General features: G+C 38.6%; 4 protein-coding genes across 5 annotated transcripts; 1 reads left to right on the top strand and 3 right to left on the bottom strand.

Annotated features, from left to right (window-relative positions):
* Positions 1-5,353: 5,353 nt before the first annotated feature.
* Positions 5,354-9,148, top strand: LOC112302685 (olfactory receptor 5AR1-like). Its single transcript, XM_024558237.3, has 2 exons — positions 5,354-5,443; positions 6,987-9,148. The coding sequence occupies exon 2, from the start codon at positions 7,005-7,007 to the stop codon at positions 7,941-7,943; it is 939 nt and encodes a 312-aa protein (XP_024414005.2). The 5' UTR covers positions 5,354-5,443; positions 6,987-7,004; the 3' UTR covers positions 7,944-9,148.
* Positions 9,149-10,613: 1,465 nt separating this feature from the next.
* On the bottom strand, positions 10,614-14,992 carry LOC128781077 (olfactory receptor 5L1). 2 transcript variants are annotated; one of them, XM_053925404.2, is made up of 2 exons: positions 14,820-14,992; positions 10,614-12,886 (listed from the first exon to the last, which is right to left on the bottom strand). In XM_053925404.2, exon 2 carries the CDS (start codon positions 12,593-12,595, stop codon positions 11,660-11,662), a length of 936 nt encoding a protein of 311 aa, XP_053781379.1. In that variant the 5' UTR covers positions 12,596-12,886; positions 14,820-14,992; the 3' UTR covers positions 10,614-11,659. The 2 variants fall into 2 exon arrangements, with proteins under 2 accessions (XP_053781379.1, XP_053781380.1); XM_053925405.2 differs by having other exon boundaries at positions 10,614-12,675.
* Positions 14,993-15,401: 409 nt separating this feature from the next.
* Positions 15,402-19,162, bottom strand: LOC112298534 (olfactory receptor 5D18). The gene is made up of 2 exons (XM_053924801.1): positions 19,143-19,162; positions 15,402-16,740 (listed from the first exon to the last, which is right to left on the bottom strand). Exon 2 carries the CDS (start codon positions 16,708-16,710, stop codon positions 15,769-15,771), a length of 942 nt encoding a protein of 313 aa, XP_053780776.1. The 5' UTR covers positions 16,711-16,740; positions 19,143-19,162; the 3' UTR covers positions 15,402-15,768.
* A 4,956-nt stretch (positions 19,163-24,118) lies between these two features.
* On the bottom strand, positions 24,119-26,407 carry LOC128781001 (olfactory receptor 5G9-like). The gene has a single exon (XM_053925002.1). The coding sequence runs from the start codon at positions 26,146-26,148 to the stop codon at positions 25,207-25,209; it is 942 nt and encodes a 313-aa protein (XP_053780977.1). The 5' UTR covers positions 26,149-26,407; the 3' UTR covers positions 24,119-25,206.
* Between the last annotated feature and the right edge of the window lie 1,242 nt (positions 26,408-27,649).

Here is a 27,649-nt window from a genome sequence, read left to right as displayed (position 1 = left end):
AAAACTACACAACACTGAAGAAAGAAATTAAGGAAGATACAAACAAATGGAAGCATGTACCATGTTCATGGATTGGAAGAATTAACATCATCAAAATGGCCATACTACCCAAAGCAATTTATAGATTCAATGCAATCCCTATTAGAGTACCCATGACATATTTCACAGATATAGAACAAACATTGCACAAATTCATATGGAACCATAAACGACCTCAAATAGCAGCAGCAATTTTGAGAAAGAAGAACAAAGCAGGAGGGATCACAATACCTGATATTAAACTGTATTACAAGGCCACTGTAATCAAAACAGCCTGGTACTGGCATAAAAACAGGCACATAGACCAATGGAACAGAATAGAAAGCCCAGAAATAAACTCAAATCTATACGATCAATTAATATTTGACAAAGGAGGCAGGAGCATAAAATGGAGCAAAAACAGTCTCTTCAACAGATGGTGTTGGGAGATCTGGACAGCTACGTGCAAAAAAAATGAAACTCGATCACCAACTTACACCATACACGAAAATAAACTCAAGATGGATAAAAGACTTAAATATAAGCCGTAACACCATAAAAGTCCTTGAGGAAAACATTGGCAGGAAAATCTCAGACATTCCACGCAGCAACATCCTCACAGACACATCCCCTAAAGCAAGGGACATAAAGGAAAGAATAAACAAATGGGACTTCATCAAAATAAAAAGCTTCTGCAGGGCTAAAGAAAACAGCACCAAATTACAAAGAGAACCAACAGTATGGGAAAACATATTTGCCAATGATACCTCAGACAAGGGCCTGATCTCCAAAATATATAAAGAACTCACATGACTCCACTCCAGGAAGACAAACAACCCAATTAAAAAATGGGCAAAGGACTTGAACAGACACTTCTCCAAGGAAGACATACAGAGGGCCCAGAGACATATGAAAAGATGCTCAGCATCACTAGCCATCAGAGAGATGCAAATTAAAACCACAATGAGGTATCATCTCACACCAGTCAGAATGGCCAACATAAACAAATCCACAAACAAATGTTGGAGAGGATGCGGAGAAAAGGGAACCCTCGTGCACTGTTGGTGGGAATGCAGACTGGTGAGGCCACTGTGGAAAACAGTATGGAATTTCCTCAGAAAACTAAAAATGGAACTGCCCTTTGACCCAGTCATTCCGCTGCTGGGATTATACCCTAAGAACACTGAAACACCAATCCAAAAGAAGCTGTGCACCCCAATGTTCATAGCAGCACAATTTACAATAGCCAAGTACTGGAAGCAACCGAAGTGCCCATCAGCAAACGAGTGGATCCAAAAACTATGGTATATTTACACAATGGAATTCTACGCAGCAGAGAGAAAGAAGGAGCTTATACCCTTTGCAACAGCATGGATGAAACTGGAGAGCATTATGCTAAGTGAAACAAGCCAGGAAGTGAGGGACAAATACCATATGATCTCACCTTTAACTGGAACATAAGCAATAGAAGGAAAAAGCAAACAAATTATAACCAGAGTCATTGAAGTTAAGAACAATCTAACAATAGCCAGGGCGGGGGTGGGGGGTGGGGGCGGGGATAGTGCGTAGAGGGGATTATAGGAACTACTATAAAGGACACATGGACAAAACCAAGGGGGAGGGTGGAGTGGGGGGAGGGAGGTGGGTTCAGCTGGGGTGGGGTGGAGGGATGGGGAGAAAAGGCACACAACTGTAATTGAATAACAATAAAAAAATAAAATTTTAAAAAAAAAAAAAAAAAAAAACAAAGGAAAAGATCCTCTTAGTTATTGGTGAGGATGTTCAACAAGAAGGGACTCACACAAGGGCAGTGTGTTACTGCCAGGTGGATTGGCAGACTTAATAGAAAACTGTATGATGATATTTAATAAATATAAATTTTACATACACACCCACACACATTTTCAACTCCTGGTTTTATATATAGACAAATGGGTGTTTGTGTCTATCAAAGGGTATTACAAGGGTGTTCACACTAAAATTATTGGTAATAACAGAGGAGAAAACCATTCGACTGCCTACCATGAACATTAAAGTAGATCAAAAAGTAACGATATACTTGTACAAAAAATGCTCTACACCAATCAGATCCATCTTTGCAACTGAACGCAACAATGTGAACAAGTGTGTAACTGACCACAGCAGCACATGCCTTAGGTGTCTGCTTGTGCTTGGTTCAAAATTAATCTAATGTGATAATAACGAAAAATGTAGTTATTCCTTTGCTTGAAAATCCTTCAGACAATTTCTGGTGCCCTGACGGATGTGGCTCAGTTTGTTGGGTGTCACCTGCAAAGTGAAAGGTTGCCAGTTTGATTCCCAATCAGGGCACAGACACGGGTTGCAGGTTCAGTTCCCTGTAGGGGCGTGTACATGAGGCAACCAACTGCTCTTTCCCTCTCACAACTTGTTTGTCTCCCTTTTTCTCCCTCCTTTCCTTCTCTCTAAACACAAATAAATAAAATCTCTTTTAAAAAGGACATCCTCGAGTAGAAGAAGGTTTTGGTGATTCTGTTTTGGTGTTCTATTTGTTGTTTTGGTCTTCATTAAAAGGGTATTTATTTTTAACTTGTCTAGGTATATACGTATCATTTAAGTAATATCAAGTACATTACATATCAAAAAGGTTCTCCAAAAAGCAAACCTATGTATGCAACATTAGATTCTAAGAAACTTCAGAAATTTAATGCTGTAAAATGTTTAGTTCCAGTGCTGCCTTGTCTACAATAAAGTTCAGTATATTCTTGTAAAATAATGCAGCAACTTTTAAGGAATGTTTCAGTGATAATATACCACTTTGCTGATAAATGATCACTGTATTTTTAAGCAAATATGTCTTATTCAAAATATGCGCACTTTCTTTTTTTACTGATGTTCAAGTACAGTTGTCTCCACTTTCCCACACTACTCCCGCCTGCATCACCCATCTCCTTCCCCCCTCCATCCCCACCCTCCATCCTACCCTTTGGCTTTGTCCATGTGTCCTTTATGTATGTTCATTGATGACCCTTCCCCTATTTTTCTCCATTATTACCTCTCCCCATCCTTCTGGTTACTGTCAGCTTGTTCTTTATTTCAACGTCTCTGGTTATGTTTTGCTTGCTTGTTTGTTTGGTAGATCACTTGCGAGTGAGATCATAGGGTATTTGTCTTTCAATGCCTGGCATAGTTCACTTATCATAATTCTCTCCAGATCCATCCATGCTGTTGCAAAAAGTAGGATCTCCTTCTTTCTCTCTGCTGCGTAACATTCCATTGGGTAATTCTACCATAATTTTTGATCCACTCATTTCCTGATAGGTACTTGGGTTGCTTCCAGCACTAGGCTATTGGAAATTGTGCTGCTATGAACATTGGGGTGCATAGCTTCTTTTGAATTGCTGCTTCAGCATTATTGAGGTATAACTCTAGCAGTGGTACCACTGGGTCAAAAGGCACTTCCATTTTTACTATTCTGAGGAAATTCCATAGTGTTTTCCAGAGTGGCTGCACCAGTCTGCATTCCCACCAACAGTGCACTCGGGTTTCCTTTTCTCCACAACCTCACCAGCACTTGTTTGCTGATTGGTTATGGTGGCCATTCTCACTGGTGTGGAGTGGTATCTCAATGTGGTTTTAATTTGCATCTCTCTAATGGCTAGCATCCTTTCATGTGTGTCTGGGACCTCTGTATGTCCTCTTTGGAGAATTGTCTGTTCTGGTCCTTTGCCCATTTTTTAGTTGGGTTGTTTTTCTTCCTGGAGTGGAGTCATGTGAGTTCTTTATATATTTTGGAGATCAAACCCTTGTCTGAGGTATCATTTGTAAATACATTTTCCCATGTGGTAGGTTCATTTTTCATTTTGCTGATGTTTTCTTAGGCCATGCAGAAGCTTTTTATTTTGATTAAGTCCCATTTGTTTATTCTTTCCTTTATGTCCCTTGCTCTAGGGGAGATGTAGGTGAAAATAGTCCTGCTTGGAATATCTGAATATTTCTGCCTATGTTTTCCTCTAGGACTTTTAATGTGTTGCCACTTCTAATATTGTTTCCAGGAACAAGGAGACTAGTGAACCTCATTTCCCTTGGTGCCATTACCAAGCATAAATTCCCAGAAATGGAATTGCTGGGTCATAAAGCAGTTTTATTTTTATTTTTTTAAACAATACCCCATACTGCTTTCTACCATGGCTGCACCAATCTGCAAGCTCACCAATAGTGCACAAGATATCCCTCTTCTCCACACCAAGGAAATACAAATGGTTGTAAGAAAATAGTACAAACAACTATATGCTAACAAATAGGACAATCAGGACAAAATAGATAAGTTCCTAGAATCATACAATCTTGCAACACTGAATCAGGAAGAATCAGAGAATCTGAATAGACAGGTTACAACTAGGGAAATTGAAGCAGTAACCAAAAAACTCCGAACAGACAAAACTCCTGGACCAGATGGCTTCACAGGTGAATTTTAACAAACATTCAAAAAACACCTATTTAGAGCAACTTTAATGAGTTTAAAGAAAATATCTAAAAGACTCTACTTTACTTATTACCTCTAGAGTTCAATTTCTGTGTCAAGTAATGAGTTTATTAGAAACAATCAGGATTTATGTTTCAAAACATATATGATAATATATGGTAATTGTTACACAACATAAAACTCTGGTAAAAAGGATAAAATTTATTTATAGTCAAATTTGTATGCTTTAAAGGCCATTACTTAGAATTAAATTTAAAGAAAAACCTAGCTATGATAAATTATGTATGTGTAATTGTACTCATATCAAAATTTTATGGTCTGAAGATTCTCTATAAACCTACAGGATATTAGCCAAAGAGGAATGAATAAATTAGTGTAGAAAAGGCATCATTGACATTATTCATAATAACTATTTGCATATAAGCTGTATTTATTCTGATATAATTTTTATTTAACTATTAATCATCCAATAATACACAAAATTTAGTTTTCCCTAAGCACTATGATTACAGTCAGTTTTGTCTGCATTTACAAAAATCTGTTTTGTAAAATATTTAATGTGAGAGTGTTTCTTATGTGTGTGTTTGTCTGTAAACTTGAGTGGATGTTTTTGTAAATTATGAGATGGAAACAATATACCTGGATAAGATTTGGTGAGCTGGACACAAACAGCCCTCAATACACTCATTTTACTATTGCTAAGTAAGTACAATATTAGGCAATAAGGAAGGGAGGGACAAAAGTAACATTTTCAAAAGGTCCATGTTTCTTTCTCAGTCACCAGCCTGTAGGGAATAACAGATGACACAACATCTTGTTATACCTATCCCTTGTTCCTGAGAGACCAGCACCCAGGTCCAGACACAGCCAGGGTGATATAAGGCAGGTCACCGAGGGGACAGTGTTGAACCATCTGGCAGACAGAAAGCAGGCAACAAGGAACTCCATGATTCAGAACAGGTACAGGATATATTATGGTTTTCTCATTTCTATTTTAGATTTCTTTAATTCTTTAAACTTTATTTGAAATAAAGTATGTTATAAAACTAAAAGAGGGAACGAAATAGTATACACACTTTTACTTATTTTTTATCGATCTCATTATTTTAAAGACATTCATAAATGGCAAGGAAGAATAAAATGTATTATTTATGAAAGTGGTTGGACATTTCTTGTTGTTACTATCTTACATGTACTTTTACATATTTTATAAATATTTTTGATTGAAAATGAAGTTTTTTTAAAAAAAATGGGTCTACAAGCAGATAATTAGATGAGTTCAGACCAAGAATTTTGGAGACCTGCATTTGGATCACTACATCGTTATTCAGATGTAATTCTTTCTCTATTCGACATTCTGCTCCATTTTCTCATATTCCCACAGAATAGAGGAGGTCACATATTATATTATATATGATATGCCTGGTTTGTGTAGAATATAACAGTAGAACATAGAGTTTAATTGGCATTCCAAGGACCAACTCTTTTTAACCAAAGGAAAGCAGATTTCAGAGATTCTCAAGAGGAAGGGGTGAAGAACACAGTCAAGCAATGTCACAATGTCTAGGGAGTTGGATGGGGCCCAGTTCAGATGGAAATTTCTCTGAGGTTGTGGGACTGTGCACACGAGACATTACCTTGTATCCTGCACATTTGATCTTTTGGTGAATAGATTCAGTGGGTTCTAGCAGATTAGAGTGGAGGGTCTCACACAGCAATCCACACTTGCCTCTGGGTCACCTGTGCTACCAGGATGCCTACTGTCAGGTCCCAACACACCTCCCTGAGCAGTCATGTCAGAGGGCACACGGTTAGCCCTACATGTTCCAGCCTGTGACCTGTAACCTACCATCCACAGAGACCACTCCAACTTCTCCTCTAGCGAATGCTCACTGCTCTGGGAGTCCTGGATCACAGCCTGTCTTTATCCCTTGGTGACTGAGGTTGGACAGGTCAAGGGGATACTGGGGAAGTGGGCACCCGATACACCAAGAAAGAAGCTCGTGATCTGCCTGCTTTACAGTATTGGATAATGAGTAGAGAAAGAAATGTTTCTGTTACCTGCATCTCTCACTTCTCTATGCATTTTTATTTCAGAATATAACAACACTTACACTACATCAGGAACAGAAACAACCTTGTAATACGATGTGGGTTTTCTGGACCAAATACTTCTAAGAACAACTGGGTTGACTCTGAGATATCAATTTCTTAATCTAACAGTTTGAAAAACACTACATAGTTTGGTATTGAAATGAAATGATTTAATTTGGATCAAAGTGTGCCACATATTCTATATAGTACAATACAAATGTAAGCTGTTCATTATCATTTTATCAATTCATGTTAAATTGGAAACATTGCAGAGTCAGTTTACTTAAAGAAAATGTACATTGTTGAGCTGTTGTACTAACTGCTGACAAATAGAAACAACCAGCAGTATAACTGCTAAGACAGTAAGATGCTTTTACTCTCCACTTGCATTTCCTTCCTCCACAACCAGGGATTGCCAACCTGAGCGATGGCTGTTGAGAACTGCACCGTGTTCACAGACTTCATACTCTTAGGACTCTCTGGCAGGCGGGATGTGCAGCAGGGGCTCTTTGTGCTCTTCCTACTGGTTTATGGCATCACTGTGATTGCCAACCTAGGGATGATCCTGCTGATCAGCATGGACGCCCGGCTCCACACGCCCATGTATTATTTCCTGAGCAGTCTGTCTTTCTGTGATATCTGCTACTCCTCCTCTGTCTCTCCCAAGATGCTGGCTGATTTCTTATCTGAGCAAAAGAAGATTGCATATAATTTATGCGTGGTTCAAATGTTCTTTTTTGGTGCCTTTGCAGCTGTGGAATGTGTCATGCTGTCTGTCATGGCCTATGACCGTTACGTAGCCATTTGTAATCCCCTTCTGTATACAACAGCCATGTCCAGGAGAGTGTGCATCCAGCTGGTGGCCACTGCCTACACCGCAGGTTTTATGGATATGGCAATCTTTACCTATTGCACAATTCAATTGTCATTCTGCAATTCCCTTATCATCAATCACTTTTTCTGTGACTTCCCACCCTTACTAGCCATCTCCACCTCACAAACAACCACCAGTGAAATAGCATTGACTGTTTCCTGTAGTTGTGTTGGGGGGTCCAGTGTCATCACTGTCCTCCTCTCCTACAGCTACATCATAACTACCATCATTCGCATGAAGTCCGCCGCAGGCAGACGCAAAGCTTTCTCTACTTGTGCCTCCCACTTAACTGTTGTTGCTATATTTTATGGGGCAGTTTTTTTTATGTATATCCGACCCAACTCAAGTTACTCCACGGACACTGACAAAGTGGCCTCTGTTTTCTACACAGTTGTCATCCCCATGCTAAACCCACTGATCTACAGTTTGAGGAATAAGGATGTGAAAGGTGCCCTGAAAAAAGCAGTTGGCACTAAATTATGTACTGGATGAAAGTATGGTCAGTTACAAAGGTTTTATTTGTAGATGCTGACAGCTGAAGTTTATGGACATTAGCACAGTTTTCTGTAGTCTCACGAATACAATGCTAGACGTTTCTTTACCTACCTCTGTGCCTACAATTAATGTGGAGAATAGTCACTGTAAATCTGTATTTCTGTGAAATAAAGAAGAGGAGTAATAGGTTTACTCTAGTTTTGGAAAGCAGATTTTTGTGTACTACTCTGCTCTACTCATGAGTGTATATATATATCCCAGAGAGATATGGGCACAGTACCATCCTCCTCCATGTTTAAAGTCCCAGTTTTATAAGCAATGATTTTAATAAACTTCTGAGTCTGAAGGGAGTTTTAATGGTTTAAGTTAGCTTTCATTCTCTTCTTCCTATGTACTTATATCATCCTATAAATTACCCATCATAACACTTAGAAGAAATAAATAGTAAATGAATCAATAAGAATAAAATAAAATTCTTCTGCTTTAGCTCAAAGTCCCATAAATGCAAGGCTCTTGTATATCTGGTTCACCAGTATTTATGCTTTTTGATTTACAATGCTCATTTTCAAGATTCCATTCAAAACCATTTATTGAATGAAGCTGTGTCCCCTGCAAGACAGATATAAAAAGCAGCCTTTGTGTATGAAAAAGAAAATAACTTTGTTTTGTTTTATTTTAGCGTGTTCATTTTACACAAAACCCACCTGTATTTCTGCTTTGCCCAAGGCTGGGTAACCATCAGGGACACGGTTCATGGGATGTAGACAACTTCTCAGATCCTCTATTTCTGATCGTGCTACCCCAGGGGTCAGCAGCATCAGCAGCTCTACATTTATTCGGCACATCACAGCCTCCACCTCAGACTGTGGATTTCCCCTCTTGCCCTCGCTCTGGGGAACAGACACCTGCTCTTGTCAACTGAACAGAAACTGCATGAACGGTGCTTGGGGGTGGAGGACCTTGACCTCCTCTAATAGCATCTATCCCTTTAATGTATACAGTGTGCTTAATGTATGTACTTTATCTCCCTTTACAACATGTTCACAGCATTATACTAATTAACTTTACAAAAAACATGAAATTCCCAATTGATGTCATTGAAGTGGAAGAGTAATTAACAAAAACATATGTTTCATGGAGAAAAAAACAAACAACCAAATAGTATTTACATTAGTATTCCAGTTGTAATGCCTTAATTTGGTTCTCTGTCAATCTGTGAAATAAACTGAAACCTTATTATAAACACAATTTTAACAGTGGTCATTGCTTAGTGTTTCAATGTTAAGTAATCTATTTAATCTAAAATCTATTTCAATAACTTAAGGTAATTATACCTAATATTTACACTATTATTGAATACTATTAATATCATTTTTTAAAAAATTCTATAATTTCAAGGTCTCAGAATATTCATTTAATTTTAAAGTTGCCATTCTGTAGAAAAACCTGGACGCTCTCTCTCCCTCTCCCTGGAGGACAGAGCACTAGACTGCACAAGGCTTCTCATTTAGGTCCTCTTCTCTTTATACACACACACTCACACTCACACACACAAACCTCCCTTTAATGTATAAACTGTGCTTAATGTACGTACTTCAAACATCCTAAGAATGAAACAACACACTTCTCAGCTCTGGTTAAATGCCCCATTCTTAAATCACAGGCAACTATCTCCTTTAAGCATTGTACTAATATCATCTATTATTACATCACCATCTCCAAGATGAGATCGTGCATGTTCTTAGCTCAAGCACTCAGCATTCCATGTCTATTATCCAAAGCACCTGCATGGTGTCAGTGACACCAAATGACAAAACAGACAAATAGGTACTAAAATGAAGTATTAGATGACATTTTACCTCTTGTTAGATGTCACTGAAACAACAATCTCAGGGTATGAGGCTTAGCAATGTACATTCCATCACCCTCCAGAAAGTACATGAATGGTTGTGGGCACTGAAGTGATGGATCTGTAAAGACCCACACGACACTTACACTCTAAGTAAAGAGCATTCACCTCGGAACATTCCTCAGATTTGTCGATTTCAACTACCTCTGCTCCAGTCTCCACCTGAACTATATTATGAGCAATGGTATTGTAGAATACATTGTATTTTGTAAAGCATTATCAAAAAACATATATTTTATAAAAGATCATACCCATGGGGTAGGTGGAAGTGTATGAGAGTATAAGGGTGATAAATGGTAATGAAAAAATACCATACTAAACTACTAAAAAATAAACTACTAAAAATACCTTAATGCAAATGAACTATATTAGCAGAAGCAGCTTTTAATGGCTCTTTATTTCTACACTTTGTTGACTATCCACCAGCCTAACCAGAGAAAAATACTTGAAACACACATTACCTGAGTCATTATTCATATCAATTCTGTGCTAAGGATTGTGAGAATGTAGAAAACCATATCTATACCCATACAGATTAGATAGATAGAGTGATACATTTCAAATACATACACACACATATATATGTAAATTACAAAATGTGTGTCCCAGGAGAATTCAATGTTGTACCATGAAAGAAGAGCAGTTATACTACCCCCCAAAATGCCACCTTGCCATACTGACTATTTTGAAATACAGTTAAGTTAAGAAAGCTGGTGTCTTGTCACACATGGGAGAAAACAAGAGTTTCTTGGTTCACACATTTTTTGCATTTATTCTGAAATACTGTGACAAAAAAGGTTATGAATCATTTGTAGAAAACATAATGTAGAAATTGACATAAACACAATGAAAGCACAAATAACTTATCAATGGTGCACACAAAGCAGGACTGAATGAAGAAGTATGATTCAGACACATAAAGGAAGGATGAAGAAAGCTCATTTCATCAGGAGCAAAAACACAACAAAGAATATAAACAGAGGCTAGAAATCCACCTACAAGTCCCAGTAAGCATTTGATCCACAACTTGCAAAATAATCAGGATGATAACAAGTAAAAGATAAAATGATAAAAATGGCCAAAGTCAGAAATGCTGACATTGGTAACAATGGTTATTACATGTAGGTGTACATTTAATATACATATATACACACACACAGACAGAGCAGAGACAGAAACAAAACTAATTAAGTGCCATGAAAATTCCTTAGCTCTTTGCACATGATAATGTCACTTGATTTCCCTAAGATTTCTGTGAAATAATTATCATTAGTGTCTCCATTTTCAGAGATTTCTCTCCAGAGTCCCACAAACATTAGACACTGCAATGACAACAACAAACACATAATAAAGGAAGGAAGAAATTAACAACAGAACATATATGCATATGGGAATCTCATTCTGTGTATAAACTGGCAAAGGTTCATTCTTCGCTGTAAGACAGAGGAATTAGATTTTGACATAAGCTACAGTTTCCCTAATAGATCAGAAAATATGATTCTCAAGATTCTTTATTAACTTTATGAATGTTTTAAGTGAAGTTAATGTGTGTCTAGCAGTCCATTACCCAGGCCCATTTAAAACATCTGAGATTGAATAAAAGCAAAGAAGTAGGTGGCAAACTTTGAAATATGTTCAGCCCTACCCTGCTCCGTAGCAAAGGCACAAAGAAAAGTGAATCTGAAGCATCCACTCATGAAGACTCGTGCTCGGGCTGTGCTGTCCACACCAACACAGCAGCCTGCCATTCAGCCCTCCACCAGCCTTCACTGTGGGGCCCCGTGTCTTGTTAAGAAAATATTCTCTAGGAAAACATTTTGGAGCTCACCACTCTTCTGAGAGCTTCTTTCACATCTTTGTTCCTTAGGCTGTAGATCAGGGGGTTCAGCATGGGGATCACTACAGTGTAGAACACTGCGGCCACCTTGTCAGCATCCTCACTGTTGCCAGAACTGGGCCTGCAGTAAGTGAAAAGGACTGTCCCGTGGAAGACAACAATGGCTGTGAGGTGGGAGGCACAGGTGGAAAAGGCTTTGCGCCTTCCCTCTGCAGAGCGCATCCTCAGGATGGTGATGAGAATGAACAAGTAGGAGGTGAGGATGATCACAATGGTGAGGATCTCGTTGAAAGTAGACAGAATGTATGCCAACAGTTCATTCACAGTGACATCAGAACAAGCAAGGGATAAGAGAGGGGGCAGATCACAAAAGAAGTGGTTAATCACATTTGATCTGTAGGTTGGGATCTCAAGAATTAAACACAAGTGGATCAGAGAACACACAGTCCCACCAAGGTAGCAACAAGACACCAGCTCCACACAGAGATGCCGGGACATGGTGACCATGTACAGCAGTGGGCTACAGATGGCCACAAAGCGGTCATAGGCCATCACGGCCAGCAGGAAGACCTCAGATACCACACATGTGCAAAACAAGTAGAATTGCACAGCACATCCCAGGAAGGAGATGGTTTTGTCTTTGTTTAAGACATTAGCTAGCATCTTGGGCACAATGACCGTGGAGTAACAGAAATCCACCAAGGACAGGTGGCTGAGGAAAAAGTACATGGGAGTGTGAAGTCGAGAGCTGACCTGAATCAGTGTGATCATGCCCAGGTTGCCCATAACTGTGACTCCGTAGATCAGAAGAAACAGCAGGGAGAGAAAGACCCTCAGCTCAGGGGCATCTGATAACCCGAGGAGAATGAACTCCGTCACAGTGGTACAGTTTTCTTTGCTCATGTTCACACTTTATTGAGTTTGAAGAAAAATAGTAAAAGTTATTCCCCATTACATGATCCCAAATTTGTCTTGACTGTCTCCTACAAAGACATGAAAATAAGTAGGATAGATAACTTTTTAGGCAAATACGACATTGCTCTTGTGATGTTTAGAAAATGTCCAGATACTGCAGCGTACAAATGCGTAGAGCTCACAGTTAATTCACAGGTCACCGAAAAGCTCTCACATCCATAAGAGTCAATGTGATTCCTTAAACTAGTCCCACACAGTTTAGGGCCTGGGAGTGAATCACTAGAAAGACATTAAATATTATTTAATTAGCAATATCATTTTATGAAATTCAAATCCCGTTGTTCCTGCTGACTTTTAGGTCAGGACTGGAAAGATTGGAATCTCAGGAAATAATTTTTTTATCATTATACTGTTTCCCACTGAAATGATAAGAAGTATGTTTATTTAAGACTGCTAACCCACGAGGGTTCTTTTTGTTAATGTTTTAGATGGCAAAAGTCGCTTTTGTGCATTTTTTTCTATAAAGTCAGCATAGTTACTTTATCAATTAGATATTTTATGTCAGCCACTACTTAGTGAATTGGTACTCTTGGATTTAAACGTCCTGCAACTTGACTCTGAAGCTTTCCAACGACCTATTTGATAAATGAATTTACTGCTTTAAATCTATTTGGAGAAGTAATCAAAGATGTGAATATGAGATTATTAACAGAAATGTTTGCGGCCACACTGCAGCATTACGATAGGGAAATGTAACAATAAAGTGTCAAGCAGGAGGAAATGGTGAGACCATGGTATATACATATTATGGAAAACTACACAGCTATGAAAATTATATTTTGTATAACTTTTGTGGCTTGAAACATGACCATGCTAAAATGGCAAGTTAAACATAGTAAGCCAGATGCCTAGATAACATATTTTATATATATATATACACATAATATGAATTTACATTTAATCCTCACAACACACACAAAATAAATATTTTATTCCAATCTTTTTTTTAAAACAAGCAATGTAGAGTTTGCTTGAATTCTCACAAGACATAAGTGGTATGGCGTTGATAGGGAGGAAGGGACAGATTGTTTAAATAGGAGACAGATCCATTCGAGGCCTCTGACATGTAGAAAATGCCAGCAGAGGGTGAGGACACCTATTTATTCTTTCCCTCTTGACCTTTGGACAATACACATGCGACTTTAGAGGCACCAACTAATAATTCCTGGAGGGAAGAAAATCTGAACTAAAACCCAACACAGCCAGGTATTGTTCTCATTCTTCAAATGATTTCAAAGAGGGAAATAAAATGTACATTAAGAAATCCCAATTTAAAAACAATTATTCTAATGATATGATTTTCTCTCTTCAGTGGCCAGTAAAAGAGAGTTGCCTTTTTCTGAGTTCAAAATAGTATATAATTTTGAAAAACCTTTCCCTGTTTTCAAATCTAAAGATGAAGAGTCAGGCTGTGATTATTTACAAAGCAGTGGTTCTTAACCAGGAGTGATTTGTATTCCTATGGACATTCGTCAGTGTCTTGAGACAAATTTGTCGTCACGATAGGGAGGTGCGTGGCTGACAGCCAGCAGGTGGAGACTAGGGATGCAGCTAAACACTCTGTGATGCAAACAGCAGCCTCCTCCCCACACACATACACATACCAGGAACGTGTACATGCAAACATCAAAATATTATCTGGCCCAAAATGTCAAAAATATCGAGGTTGATAAAACTGCTGAAGTTGAGAGACAAGCACATGGTCAAAATAATCCTCTCCTTTCCACTTTAGACATGCTTCAAAAGTCTATGTCCCTCCATGAACAGTCCTGAGGGACCCCTACAGCTGCTCTGCCTCGGGTGACCATCAGTGAACTTCCATACAGGCTTCCTTGATGGAGCTGGTGTGAAGGAGTGGGAAAGGGAAGGAGAGAGAAATCAAGCATTCCTCCCAACTCGCTTACACTCTTCCCTTTCACACTAAAAGCTGTTTACAAGATCTTTGGTTCCACAAATGAGATTGTTCCTATTCCTCACTGGATTGGTTTTCAATGCACAAAGAGAAAATATTTCCATAAAGGAGTGTTCAAAACCTGACTTTCTTAAGACACTGTCTAGTTAAGAGAAGACCAAATACATATTTAAGTATGTCTAATACTGCCGCCCTCCTTTGCAATTCTTTCTTCTTTTACACATGGCTATATTAAATTACCTCAAGGAGAAAATAAGAAGAAGCTTCCAGATCCCAGAAAATATCGTGCATCTCTACTTCCCCCCGCCAAAAAAACAGTGTAGTCCAACCAACCAGCTGTGGGATGAACATTGCTTCCCCTGTTCCTGGAGATACTATGATAGAAGATGCCATAGGCTTTATGGTTTCATGTGTGTGTGTACATCCCTGGGGCCCCTGTTTCTTATGCTTCCCTAAACAATCATTGATCTCTGTGGGACACCAACAAGACAGCAGGAAAACACCATCCTCTTGGGACTCAAATAATTAATGACTTCTATGGGATGTAAACAGAGTAGGAAATCTTTTCCAACTTGGCACATATGATTGGAATGTAATACAGTTCCTTCAGAGTTCATGATGAATTGCACAGCATTGTATACTTCGTGCAAGCATTTCTCTGAGAACCAGAGGTCACACTGACATTACGAAATCTGTGTACAGGTCTTCTAAACTTTGCTTGTCTTGTGTTCAAAAGCTCCTTCCTCAAAGACATATGCTCTAAAATCACGCCAGAGTTCTGCCAAATATCAGAAAGGGGTAGGATATAATATTTTTAATACTTTTACAAGAGAAAGTCATGTGTTTATTGAAAGCCTAGTCTGCTCTAGATATGTTATAAGAAAAGAGGATGAAAATTGATGTTTTATAAGGCATTCCACATGATATCTATATTATCTTTTAATCTTTACAATCACATTAGGAGCTGGCTTATGTTGTCTTAAATTTGTAAATGAAAAATTAAAGTGAGCGGAATTGCTGGCTTTTCTTCAGAAGAGACAGAGTCGAGCTTAGTCCCTTTGAATCAACATCTATGTCCTTTCCATTGTACAACACTAGGTCTTCAATAACTTAAAAATATCTTCAAAATGAACCTGTGGAGATACCCTTTATTTGCATGTAATGGGCAGATTCTACTAAAATAATATGCTCAACAAGAAAAGACTTTAGTGTCCATTAGCTTGCTGACTGTATCCTTGACATCTTTATTCCTCAGACTGTAGATCAGGGGATTCAACATGGAGATCACCACTGTGTAAAACACAGACGCCACTTTGACTGTGTGCCTGGAGTTTTGGGAATTGGGCACACAGTAGAGGAAGAGGATGGTGCCATGGAAGATGGTGATGGCCGTCAGGTGTGAGGCACAGGTAGAGAAGGCTTTGCGGCGACCACTGGCTGAACGCATCTTGAGGACAGTGACAAGGATAAATACATAGGACGTGAGAATAATGAGTAGTGTGCTGACCTCATTAAAGGTGGCAAAAACGAAAAGCAGCAACTGGTTGACATGAGTATCAGAGCAAGAGAGGGAGAGCAATGAGGAGAACTCACAGAAGAAGTGGTTGATGGTGTTGAAACCCTGAAATGATAGTTGGATAGCAGAGCACGTGAGTATCAAGGAGCACACCACGCCCCATGCATATGACCCGGCCACAAGCATGGCGCAGAGTGTCTGGGACATGGCAACTGTGTAGAGCAGTGGGTTGCAAATGGCCACGAAGCGGTCATAGGCCATCACCGCCAATAAAAAGGATTCAGTTACCACAAAGGTACAAAAGAAAAAGAATTGTACTAGGCATCCCTGAAAAGAAATGGTTCTGTCTTCTACAACTAGGTTTATCAGGGCCTTGGGAGCAATGATGGAGGAATAGCAGAAATCCACAAATGAGAGGTGGCTGAGGAAGAAGTACATGGGGGTGTGCAGTTTGGGGTTAACTCTGATGATAACAATCAACCCAATGTTCCCTACAACAGTGACACTGTAGATGGCCAGAAAAATCAGGAAGAGAGGCACCTGCAGTTCTGGGTAATCTGAGAAGCCCAAGAGACTGAACGTGGTTCCAGTTTTATTTCTCTCTGACAGTGTCATGGTTTCCGTTTGTCAGAATCTGAATGAGTCCTGAGAAGAAAAATATTAAGGTGAGGGTATGAAAAGCTGGGTTAATATCCCTTACCAAACTGGTCGATGAAACAAAATATCTTTCAGAATTTCTCCATGGGTGTATTATGCAAGATACACTGAATGTATAATATTTTTTAACTTGGTAATCATTTTTAAATAGTAACAGAAGTTTAATACATGAAAGAGACTGACAGCTGCCAGAAAGGAGGTGGGGGGACAATGAAAGATGGTGAAGAGATTCACCAAAGGACACTTATGCACAACCCATGGGCACGGACAACAATACGGGGATGGGCTTGGGGAGGAGACAGGGTGAGGCTGGGTGGAGGTGGGGAAAGGGAGAAAAACCGGGAACAACTATAACAGCATAAACAATAACAGTAAAATTAAAAAATAAATACATTTTTCTTTAAAAAAAATACAATTACTGAATTAATTTTTTAAGTTCTCAGTGGTAATGTGTGATTCCTAAAAATAATATGAGATCAAGGGACTTATGGTATTTTAAAATCAAATCCACCCATAATACTTCCATCTCTCCTTGAACATTATAATTTCATAAAAGATAGGCCTAACACAATACAATGACAGGTTTTCTCAGCCCTACATTCGGGGATGAACATGAGAAGTTGCTCAAATTAATTTTTCCTCACACATTCACACTGTGACATTAAGAATGAACACCCCTAACACTTTCAATCTGTGCCTGTATTGTCAGTTCCATGTAACACTTGAATCTTTTTCTTTATGATCCAGTAAACCTGATATTAAATCTTAATTTGTTTTTTCAGAGAGTATTCTCCTCCATTCAGGAAGGCCTAATTGTCAGTACTTCCCCACTGCTTGAGAAATAATAAAATTGGGAGAGATGATAAAGATAATCCAGACCACTTCCTTATTCTGGAGGTGACAAAACAGACTCTAGTGGGACCTTGGCTTTCCCAATGACGTGCAAATAAGGACCAGTCTATAGGTCTGTGCCTAACGCCCTCATTCCCAAGCTGCCTGCAATGTGTCCATTTGTTCAAGGTCTAAATACTAAGGTACTTCCTTTATTAATAGCCACACCCTTATGACAAACTGGAGACTCTCAGCTTACGAGCAATAGCCCAAGGACAGTGCACACACGGCACAGCTATACTGTAAGGCACCACAGTGTGAACTGAGAATGGGATTTAGGGAGACTCTTCCCTCCCAGGAATAACTGACTAACTGTAATGAAGGAGATTCTGCCTTACAAACTTCTCTTTCCCATGTGCTTCCCTCTCTCTCTCCCCTCCCTTCAAAGCCTGTAAAATACTCATTCCGTCCCTGTGTCCCTGCAAAGAGGGAGGATGAGAAACTTGAGATAGGATTGCATGGGGAAGACATTTCCTGAGAAAGTAGTGATTCCAAAGAATTATACAAGGAGGGGCAACAGGTTTGCAGTCATTTGTATGGAAATATAACGATTATAAATTTAATAATTAATAAATGATAATACAAAATTAAACTTTGTGTTTCACGTACTCACAACCCTAAGCCTACTTGTGCCTGACCCTGTATTTCTCCAGTTGCTGCCTCACACCTCTGAGACCCTCCAACACCAGGAAACCCTCCCTCAGTTATTTCTGGGAAGGTTATCTCTGGCCCCACAACCCGAGAAATAGCTTCAAATGTCCCATCAATAAAGATGTCAGACCATGTGTGAGACTGTGGCATTAACGCTATCTGCCCCTATTCTCACAAATTTGAGTATGAAAGACAACCTCAAAAGACAATCCATCACAAAGCCAGACATTCTAATTAATTATCACACTCTTTCTTAATACAATGTTGAATTTCTCTAAGGCATTTAAGAATTAATGTTATAATTAATGTAATGGTTCTTGTGTCTCAAACGCTATTATTAAATTGCTGGTAAAAATTTTTATATATTTGAGTCCAGGAAATATTATAAGAGCCAAAATCTTCTTATACTTTTCTCCCATTTTGTTATAACGTTTTGCTCTCAAGGCCCAATCAAATCTGGTCCCTTTTAATTTTTTTCACTAGAGAGCCTATTTATTCTCATTTTATTTACATACTTGTATATCTACCTTGAAGACTCCTCCAAGAATTTATAGAAGCAAGACAGGCACATTCCCTAAAGTCTCTAAGATCTTGCTTCACCCACCCCAGGCACCTGCTGTCCATGAGGCTGTTACTGGGGAGCTCAGCAGAGCCAGCCCCTCTAATGCCAAGCTGTGCAGGACAATGGCATCCTCTTCCTGGCACATTCAGAAACATGACTTTGCAGTGACTAAGTATTTCTCGGGGACTACATAGATCTAAAGGGTGAGGTTGCCCCCTCCACATTGTTTTCCAGATATCATACAGTGAAGTTAATATCAATCTGTCTTTAGAATCTTAAAACAAACCTGCTGGTGGCAAAGGTAGGACCTCTCCTGATTAGGAGTGATGCATATGTTCTTATATCTGTAATCACGACTTTGGGATATGGGCCCTAGAGACTCCCTATTGCCTCATGCTCTTGAGGCCATGAAATAAACAATTAAAATTAATCACCTTCCTCTGACGTGTATTGGAAACCTGGAGCAGCATGAGGGGCATTTCATATGGAAATTTATCTCTTCAAGTCACTTAGCCTAGCCCACTGCTCATTCCAGTAGCTCCCTACAATTATCAAAATTACATAATTGTAAAAGTCCCTCATGATCAAGTAACTACTCTATGTAGTTACCCTTTTCCTCCACACCACCCACTCTGACCACGTGGGAGAAGTGGGAGATCCATCATTAGGTCATCGTGACTCATTGAGAGTTAAAGCAGAAACTCTTAGAAAGTTGAATACTCAATTAGGATGATGATCTAGCTCCTTTCAAATCTTTCCTATTATTCTTTCCCTCTTCTCCAGGTAGTCAGACCTCCCTGATGTTTCTAAAAAAATTTTATTTATTTTATTTTTTTATTTTTATTTTTATTTTTTTATTCAGGTACAATTGTCTGCATTTTCTCCCCATCCCTCCACCCACCCCAGCCAGTCCCACCTCCCTCCCCCACCTCTACCCTCCCCCTTGATTTTGTCCTTGTGTCCTTTATAGTAGCTCCTATAGACCCCTCTGCCCACTGTCCCCTCCCCACTCCCCTCTGGCTATTGTTACATTGTTCTTAATTTCAATGTCTCTGGTTATATTTTGTTTGCTTTTTTCTTTTGTTGATTATGTTCCAGTTAAAGGTGAGATCATATGGTATTTGTCCCTCACCGCCTGGCTTATTGAACTTAGCATAATGCTTTCCAGTTCCACCTATGCCATTGCAAAGGGTATAAGCTCCTTCTTTAAAGCACACATTCCTTATGGCCTTTTTACTTCTGTTTCCTTTACTTTGGAATGTGTTCCCTGAAGTTTTCCTTCAAATGCATGTTTGTGGTGAACCCTGCAATGACCATGCTGTTATAGTTCGTTCTGGGTTACCCTGCGCTACCCAACTTAGTGTTTAAATTACTTATTGTGGTACAAATAATTTTAATGCTTATTTATTACATTTATGATATATTGCCTGTTTCCGTCTGCTAGAATAAAAGTCCCAGGAAAATTGAAATTTTTTAATTGTTTTATTCACTCAAGTATTTCAAGCTCCTAGGTCAGTGATTATCACAAAGTGCCATGAATCTTTACTGAATGAAAACTGACCTTCCATGGAACTGCGAATGGAGGCACACAAACCACAACTATGAGGAATTTGAGTGCAGAGAAGAGATAGTTCATAAAGAATGATAAGGGTGCTTTAGAAGGGATTCATAAAAGTGGGCTGTCAAGATAAAAACAAAATAAAATAAAACAAATGTCCACTGTGGTGAATTTCCTATCTTTTGTTAGGTTTATTACCATAGAAATCTTCAATTTCAAAATCAAATTCAGCATGGTGAGATTGCCTACAAATGAGAAAGAGTATCTCACATATTCTCCTTTAGAACATCTTAAAAGTAGCTTTACCAACATTTCATCATGTCCTTTCATTCAGCAAATATTTTCGCCTACCCATTGCATGCAAAGCTATGCTATTGATATACAAATAGTACACACATGAATCACTTTAAAACTCTTCTCTCCAAAGCCATACAACCCCTCTGTGGTAACAAGCAATGCCATTGAACACAGACTGGATGAGGGATGTGTAGTTACTGATCAGAATGAACACAGTGACTATTTGTGAACTTTGCTCTCTGGTGCAGGAAACAGGGAAAGGAGGATGAGCACATCATAAGGATACTCTCACTCATTCATTCTTTTATTCATTCATTAAACAAATATTTATTACAGGCTTATCCTGAACCAGGTACTATCTTAGATATTGGCGGGGGGGAAGAGAAAGAATGTGACTTTACCAACAAATTCATATTTACTGGAGAATATAAAAACAAATAAATATGTAATAATTTTATGGTAATAACTGCTAAAAATATATAATTGAAGGAGCCATTCTAAATAGGGAGGTTAAACAAAACCAATGAGGTGCTATATGATCATAGACCAATGTAAAGTTATGCAAATAACTGGAGGAAAATTCTTGAGTTTGGGGAAAAGGGAACAACAAATATAATTAGCTGTCAAATACACCACTTTTGATGCATTTCAATAATTCTGCAGTTTGTGGTGATGTTCTGAATTTTCTACATTCCTTTATCAGAAATATAATATGGATATTTTCAGGTGACATTCTTTATGGCAGAAAGAAAAGGAAGGAAGCCTATGGGTGTCCTTTAAAGATGTATTTATGCAATTATGTGGGTATTCCTTAGAATGATAACAAAATATGGGATAATATTAGTAGAGTACTGTTGCAGTATACATTCATTAAGAAATTACTGTTGAATAATTTCGGACCTGCAGAAATAATCTGGAATGATACAACCAAAACCTTTATCAATGTAACGTTAACCCTTTAAGTCTTTGGAAGAATTTCAAGGAAACAAAGTATTTCAGCCAACGCCATAAGCCTCAAAACAAGCAATAACAGGAACTGCTTCCCACACTGACTTTTTTCCTGTCCCAAATATATTTTTGGCGAGGCATTCCTGTGTACAGCTTAGGGCAGGGGACTATAGGGAGTGAGGACATTTTAAGGACAATGAGTCCTTGACTTCCAGTCCTATAAACTGGAATCATTTAAAACATAATTATACTTCTAGGTTATTATATTTATCAACCCACTTGCTTCACCTAAACAGTGACATCATTTTGGAAGTTTAGCCCCAGTAGAGCTGCCAAATGATTGTAGCCACCTGATGAGGCCAAGCCAGACTTGCATCGAGCCCATCGAATGGCAAGAAGTAACCAACTGCTTTTAGCCACTAAATTCTGGGATGCATTTTTCTCAGCAAAGGCAAAGGAATTGTGCTTTAAGGTGCACCTTCAACTTTAAAGCACTGAGAGGCTGACTTGGCAAAAAAATTAATATTTGCTCGTTTTTTTTAGAGTGATTCATTACAGTTGGATTAAAGACCCTTTTTTAGCATTCTGCCACCTCGTTCCCCCCTCCTCCTCGGTGATACGCTTCATTTTTAACTTGGTGATTTTCATTCCCATGATATTTTTTCTTTGTACCAATGTGAATATGCATACTCAATATATATTATTCACTCTGCTTTTGAATTATATAAATGCTACTAAATAATATTTCTGAGATTTATAACTAAAAGGTACATTTTTGTAATGCAATCATTTGAATTTGTACAGTATCCAATTGTATATAACTGTTACTGTTATATAGGCTATTTCCATTTTTGTCATTACAAGCAACATGCAACTGAGGGTTTTTCTACATCTCTTTTGGGGCATGTGTTGAGTTTCTCTGGAGCAGTGATCTGCCATAATTTTTCATGTCATTTTATGCACAGAAAATAATATTTGGAGGATGCACAAGAATAAACTGAATGTGATTTCTTTCATATATTTCCCAGTTTTGTCACCATTTTATTTATTGTCTTTTCTTAATTGAATTGTCATAAATATTCCTGTATTGTAAATATTGATATTTAGTCACTTAAATATGCTGCAAACTTTTCTCTTATTCTCAGGTTTCTCTTTTTAATGTTTCCATGTATTCCAATAGAAAGGGTTTTAATTTTCAAACAGTAACATTTATTTTGATTTCTGAATGTTTGCCTACTCTAAAACTATAAATTCTCCTTATTGTTTTAAGAGCAGGCAACACTCAATAGAAACATTAATATAGCAAGTAAGGGTACATTGCTAAGAGAGATATTTCTGCACATATTTTGCAAAGCATTTCCATATCGCAGACACTTTTTCTCATGAATTGTGAATAATTACTCCTGAAATCTAAATATTTTAGGTGCCATATTTCAGGAATACTGGTAGTGATATATTATTTCAATCTCTTCAATAAGCAAAAATTATCCCTTGGCCAGTGCCCCAAAGAAATTTAGCCAGAAACTGTGGAATGATCCAGAAGTATCCTGACACTTATTCCAAGCTACATAAACAACTTTGTCCCATCACGGTGAGCCAGGATCGTTCTAATCCGGGGCATTATTTATCACTTATATCCAGAACCCCACAGGTTTGAGTTTCTGAATCTAGGTAATCCAAAGGAACCAAAATTGCCTAAAATATTAACAATACTGAGTAAACTCTTCAATCTTTCCAAAATCTGAATTTAAATTGCTCAAGAGAAAGATATCTAAATTGAACCTGACCAGTTTTTTAAAATTAATCTCAACTCTAATGATGAGAGATACTGTTGATGATGGAAGCATCATATTTGTGGTCTGACACCTGTACGAGAGTCAGGTGGTTACAGAATATCCAGTGAAAACTAAATACTTACAATTAGGTGTAGAAATGTTCTCCACATGCAATAATCAGCAGCCCAAGAATTTGGATAAATAACCGTGAGCATCTTTGAGCATCTCATTCCTGTTCTTTTGGCTTTGTGGATCTCAAGTGGGAGCTACATTCACTGAGGAGACATCACCCAAAAATCGTACTTTCCCAGGCAAATGGGACATAATTCCAAATGGCATTAATTTAATATAAAACTTTATTTTTCTTCTTTCTTTTATTCATCCAGTAAGTATTCATTGAAGGTCCAATGTGTTTTCTAGGCCCTTGTCTAAGCATTAGAGCTAAAGTTCCAAGAATAGTATAAGAAATTTATGCCCTTTTAGAATTTATATTCTACTGGAAATAACAAATAACAGACAAATAAATCGTTGCATTTGTTAAAAATATATCTATTACTATGAAAAAACATACATCATGTTAAGAAGGTAAGGAGTGACTATCGCATTATATTAGCTTTTCAGGGCAGGGTTATTTAAGAAGGTGACTTTTTTTGCATTCATTGGTTGATTTTTTTGAGATTTTATTTTTATTTATTTATTTTTAACATATTTGATTACGCTATTACAGTTGTCCCAATTTTTCACTCTTTGCCCCTCTGCTCCTGATACCCCCATTGCCTCCAGCTATCCCTCCTCCTTAGTTCATGTCCATGGGTCATGTATGTAAGTTCTTTGACTTCTCCATCTTAACATCCCCGTCTCTATTTTGTACCTACCAATTATGCTTCTTAATCCCTGTATCTTTTCCCTCATTCTCTACCTTCCCCCTCCCCACTGATAACCCTACCATGTGATCTCCGTATCTATGATTCTGTTCCTGTTCCAGTTGTTTGCGTAGTTTGTTTTTGTGTTTTTAGATTCAGTTGTTGAGAGTTGTGAGCTAGTTGTCATTTTACTGTTCATAGTTTTGATCTTCTTTTTCTTAAATAATAAGTCTTTTAACAATTCAGATACTAAGGGCTTGGTGATGATGAACCCCTTTAACTCTGGCAGGTGTAAAATGCATTAAAATGAGCACAGGTCTCTTTGTCACTATAAAGACACTGTGGGCCACCCCATCTGTCAGAGCTGAACACAGCTCCATCTTCATTCCCCGAGATGTGTACTTCTTTGTGTTAAGGACACCCCAAAAATCAATGTTTACAGGCAAGGATTTCTTTCCATTGATGAGCTTCAACATAAGATCACACATCGCTTTTATTTTACATGTCCTTACTGGTGGGAGCTAGATGTGAGTGCAAAGCCTACACTACTGAGTTTTAAAATTCTAACCCCAAGGGGTCAGCAGGAAGAGAAAACATGTTAGCAGAATGATAGGAAATCAATGACAGAAATTAAATAAAGCTTTTTGAAAATAATTGGACTGTGATGAGTCCAAGATCAGCAAAATTAAATGGACTGTGGGTTCCAACTACAATATTGGCATATTGCAGAGAAGAGTCACATACAGGGCTTAATAAATCTACACTAATTAACTAAATGAACAGAGAACTGGAAAGATGAATGGATAAAGGAGTGTCATCCAGCCCCCAAACACTTGCAAGTGACCTTAGGAATCACACCATCAGTCTTTCCAATTAGATTTCTCCCCCAATTTCCAATCAGATAAAAATTCAGGCCCAGCAAGCCATCCTCCTGGTGACAGTCCTGTGGACAGCGTCTTTGACCTCCTTGTTCCTCAGGCTGTAGATAAGTGGGTTCAGCATGGGGATGACTGCTGTGTAAAACACGGACACTCCTTTATTGAGATCCAGGGAGAAACTGGCACTCGGTCGCACGTAAATGAAGAACAGGGTGCCAAACATGATGGAGACAGCCGTCAGGTGGGAGGAGCAGGTAGAAAAGACTTTGCGCCTCCCATCAGTGGAGTGGATCTTCAGGATGGCAGTGAGGATGTAAATGTAGGAGACCACGATGGTCAGACCACTGAAGACTCCCACAGCTCCCGCTACAACGAAAACCACCAACTTACTGAGCCCTGTGTCAGCACATACAAGGGAAAACAGGGGGAACACATCACAGAAGAAATGATTGATGACATTGGGGCCACAAAAAGGGAGGCGAAATGTGTTTGTTGTATGAGTCATGGTGTTCATGAAGCCAAGGACATAGGGACCAGCCACCAGCTGGATACAGAGGCTCTGGGACATGGCAACTGAGTACAGTAACGGGTTGCAGATGGCTACATAGCGGTCATAGGCCATGGACGCCAAGAGAAGACACTCTGCTGCCACAAAGAACCCAAGGAACCACTGCTGCAAAGCACAGCCCAAGAAGGAGATGACTTTCCTCTGCACAAAGAAGTCAGTGAGCATCTTGGGGCTCACAACTGAGGACATGCACATGTCCACAAAAGACAAGTGGCTGAGGAAAAAGTACATAGGTGTGTGAAGGCGGGAACTGATACGTATCAGAATAATCACCCCCAAGTTGCCTGTTAGGTTGATAATGTAGAAACTCAGAAAGAGCAGGAAGAGAAAGACCTGCAACTGAGGGCTGTAATTCAAACCTGTGAAAATGAACTCGGTGACCCTTGTGTCGTTTGCATCGGCCATTGGCTGGTTGTGATTTCCACTAGAAGAAGAGAGACGTCACAGCACATTTGGTGAACATATCTTCAAAATCGGGACACAGCAAAAATGTACTAGAAACTGAACTAACAAGGAATGATGGGAGTTAGTTACGAGCTGCAGCTGGGAATACAAAATGAAACAGAGACCACCACAAAAGATGACGTCCATAGCTACAATATACATGACTCTGCAGAATCTGTCAATACATAGATGAAAACATGGAAGCCTGGAAAAGAGGAGCAGCTTGCTCAAGGTCCTCTCAGTTGACTCAATGAGCATAGGTGGTTCCACAATAGACATCTGTTAACTCCCACCTTAGTGAACTTTACCTGAGTTCACCAGGTAGCCACACCCCTGGTGAAATGATGCAGGAGAGTAGAAGTGAGACAAGCTGGAGAAGAAATGAGCAACCACTCATTTTTCAGACGACTTTCTTTGCATTGTGTGATTATAACATAAGGCCGAATGCATGTTACCCAACTGCTCTGGCATCTGCCTTCTCTCACCCCAGGAAAGTTACTTTTCTTCCTCTGTGAAGTAAGAATAGTAATAGTAATACTATCCTTGAATATTGCTGTGAGGATTAAATGAGATAACAGACCCAAAGCATTTAGCAGCATCTTATTAAGCACCTAAATAAGTGCACAATAATTGTTAGTATTTTTGCATTACATACTCTTTTGAAAAAGCCTGAAAACTAAATATCTCATTTTATGAAAGAGAGAACTGAGCTCAATCCAAATTCACAATGCTAGTGACTGGCAGAGGTGGGCTTTGAAACCCCTGTCAAAATGGTCCGTGCTTTTCCCTTTCTCACACTGGGAGATATTGATGTCTTCACAATTCCTTTCATTTCAAAAAGAAAAAATTCATTCCAATATGAGTACTGTACTTTTTCTGGTGTTGAATTTATAACCAGTGACCATTAGTGGGAAGCCCATAAGTTAATAAAAAGTATAGAGTTTAAGTATCACCTTTTTGGAAACAGTACAGGGAAGAAATTTGGAAAAGAGCCTAAATTCTCCCATCTCTGTATCTTCTATAGATTCTCATGTCACCCACTTAAGGGTGACCTTGGTTAAGTCAGCTGATCTCTCTGAACCGTACTTAAATGCTTCAGTTATTCAATGTAGCTAAAATTATTGTTTGATCTCTGAGGATTCTCACCTACTTAGAATAAAAGGATGAATGTACAAATGCTCAGTAAGCTAGTTATACATCACTTTAAAAAAAAATTATGAGAATATCAGAGTCCAAAATTAGACTTACACTAGACACTTTTCCTTCAGTTTTCTAATTTGAAATTCATTATTTGACATTAGCAAGGCCTCCTGTGAAGCAAAAAATACAGTTTACATTATATCCTTGACTTTGGGAGAATTAAAGAGACAGATGAAATACCCAGTCGAACTGTCTACCCATCACACTCACCTCTTGCTTAAACCTCTTAAGAAGTCCACTAACTCCCACGGCATCAATCACA

Source organism: Desmodus rotundus, chromosome 5, assembly GCF_022682495.2.
Source record: "Desmodus rotundus isolate HL8 chromosome 5, HLdesRot8A.1, whole genome shotgun sequence".
NCBI lineage: Eukaryota > Metazoa > Chordata > Mammalia > Chiroptera > Phyllostomidae > Desmodus > Desmodus rotundus.
Note: the sequence above shows the minus strand (reverse complement) of the source record. Positions and strands in the feature narration are given on the sequence as shown.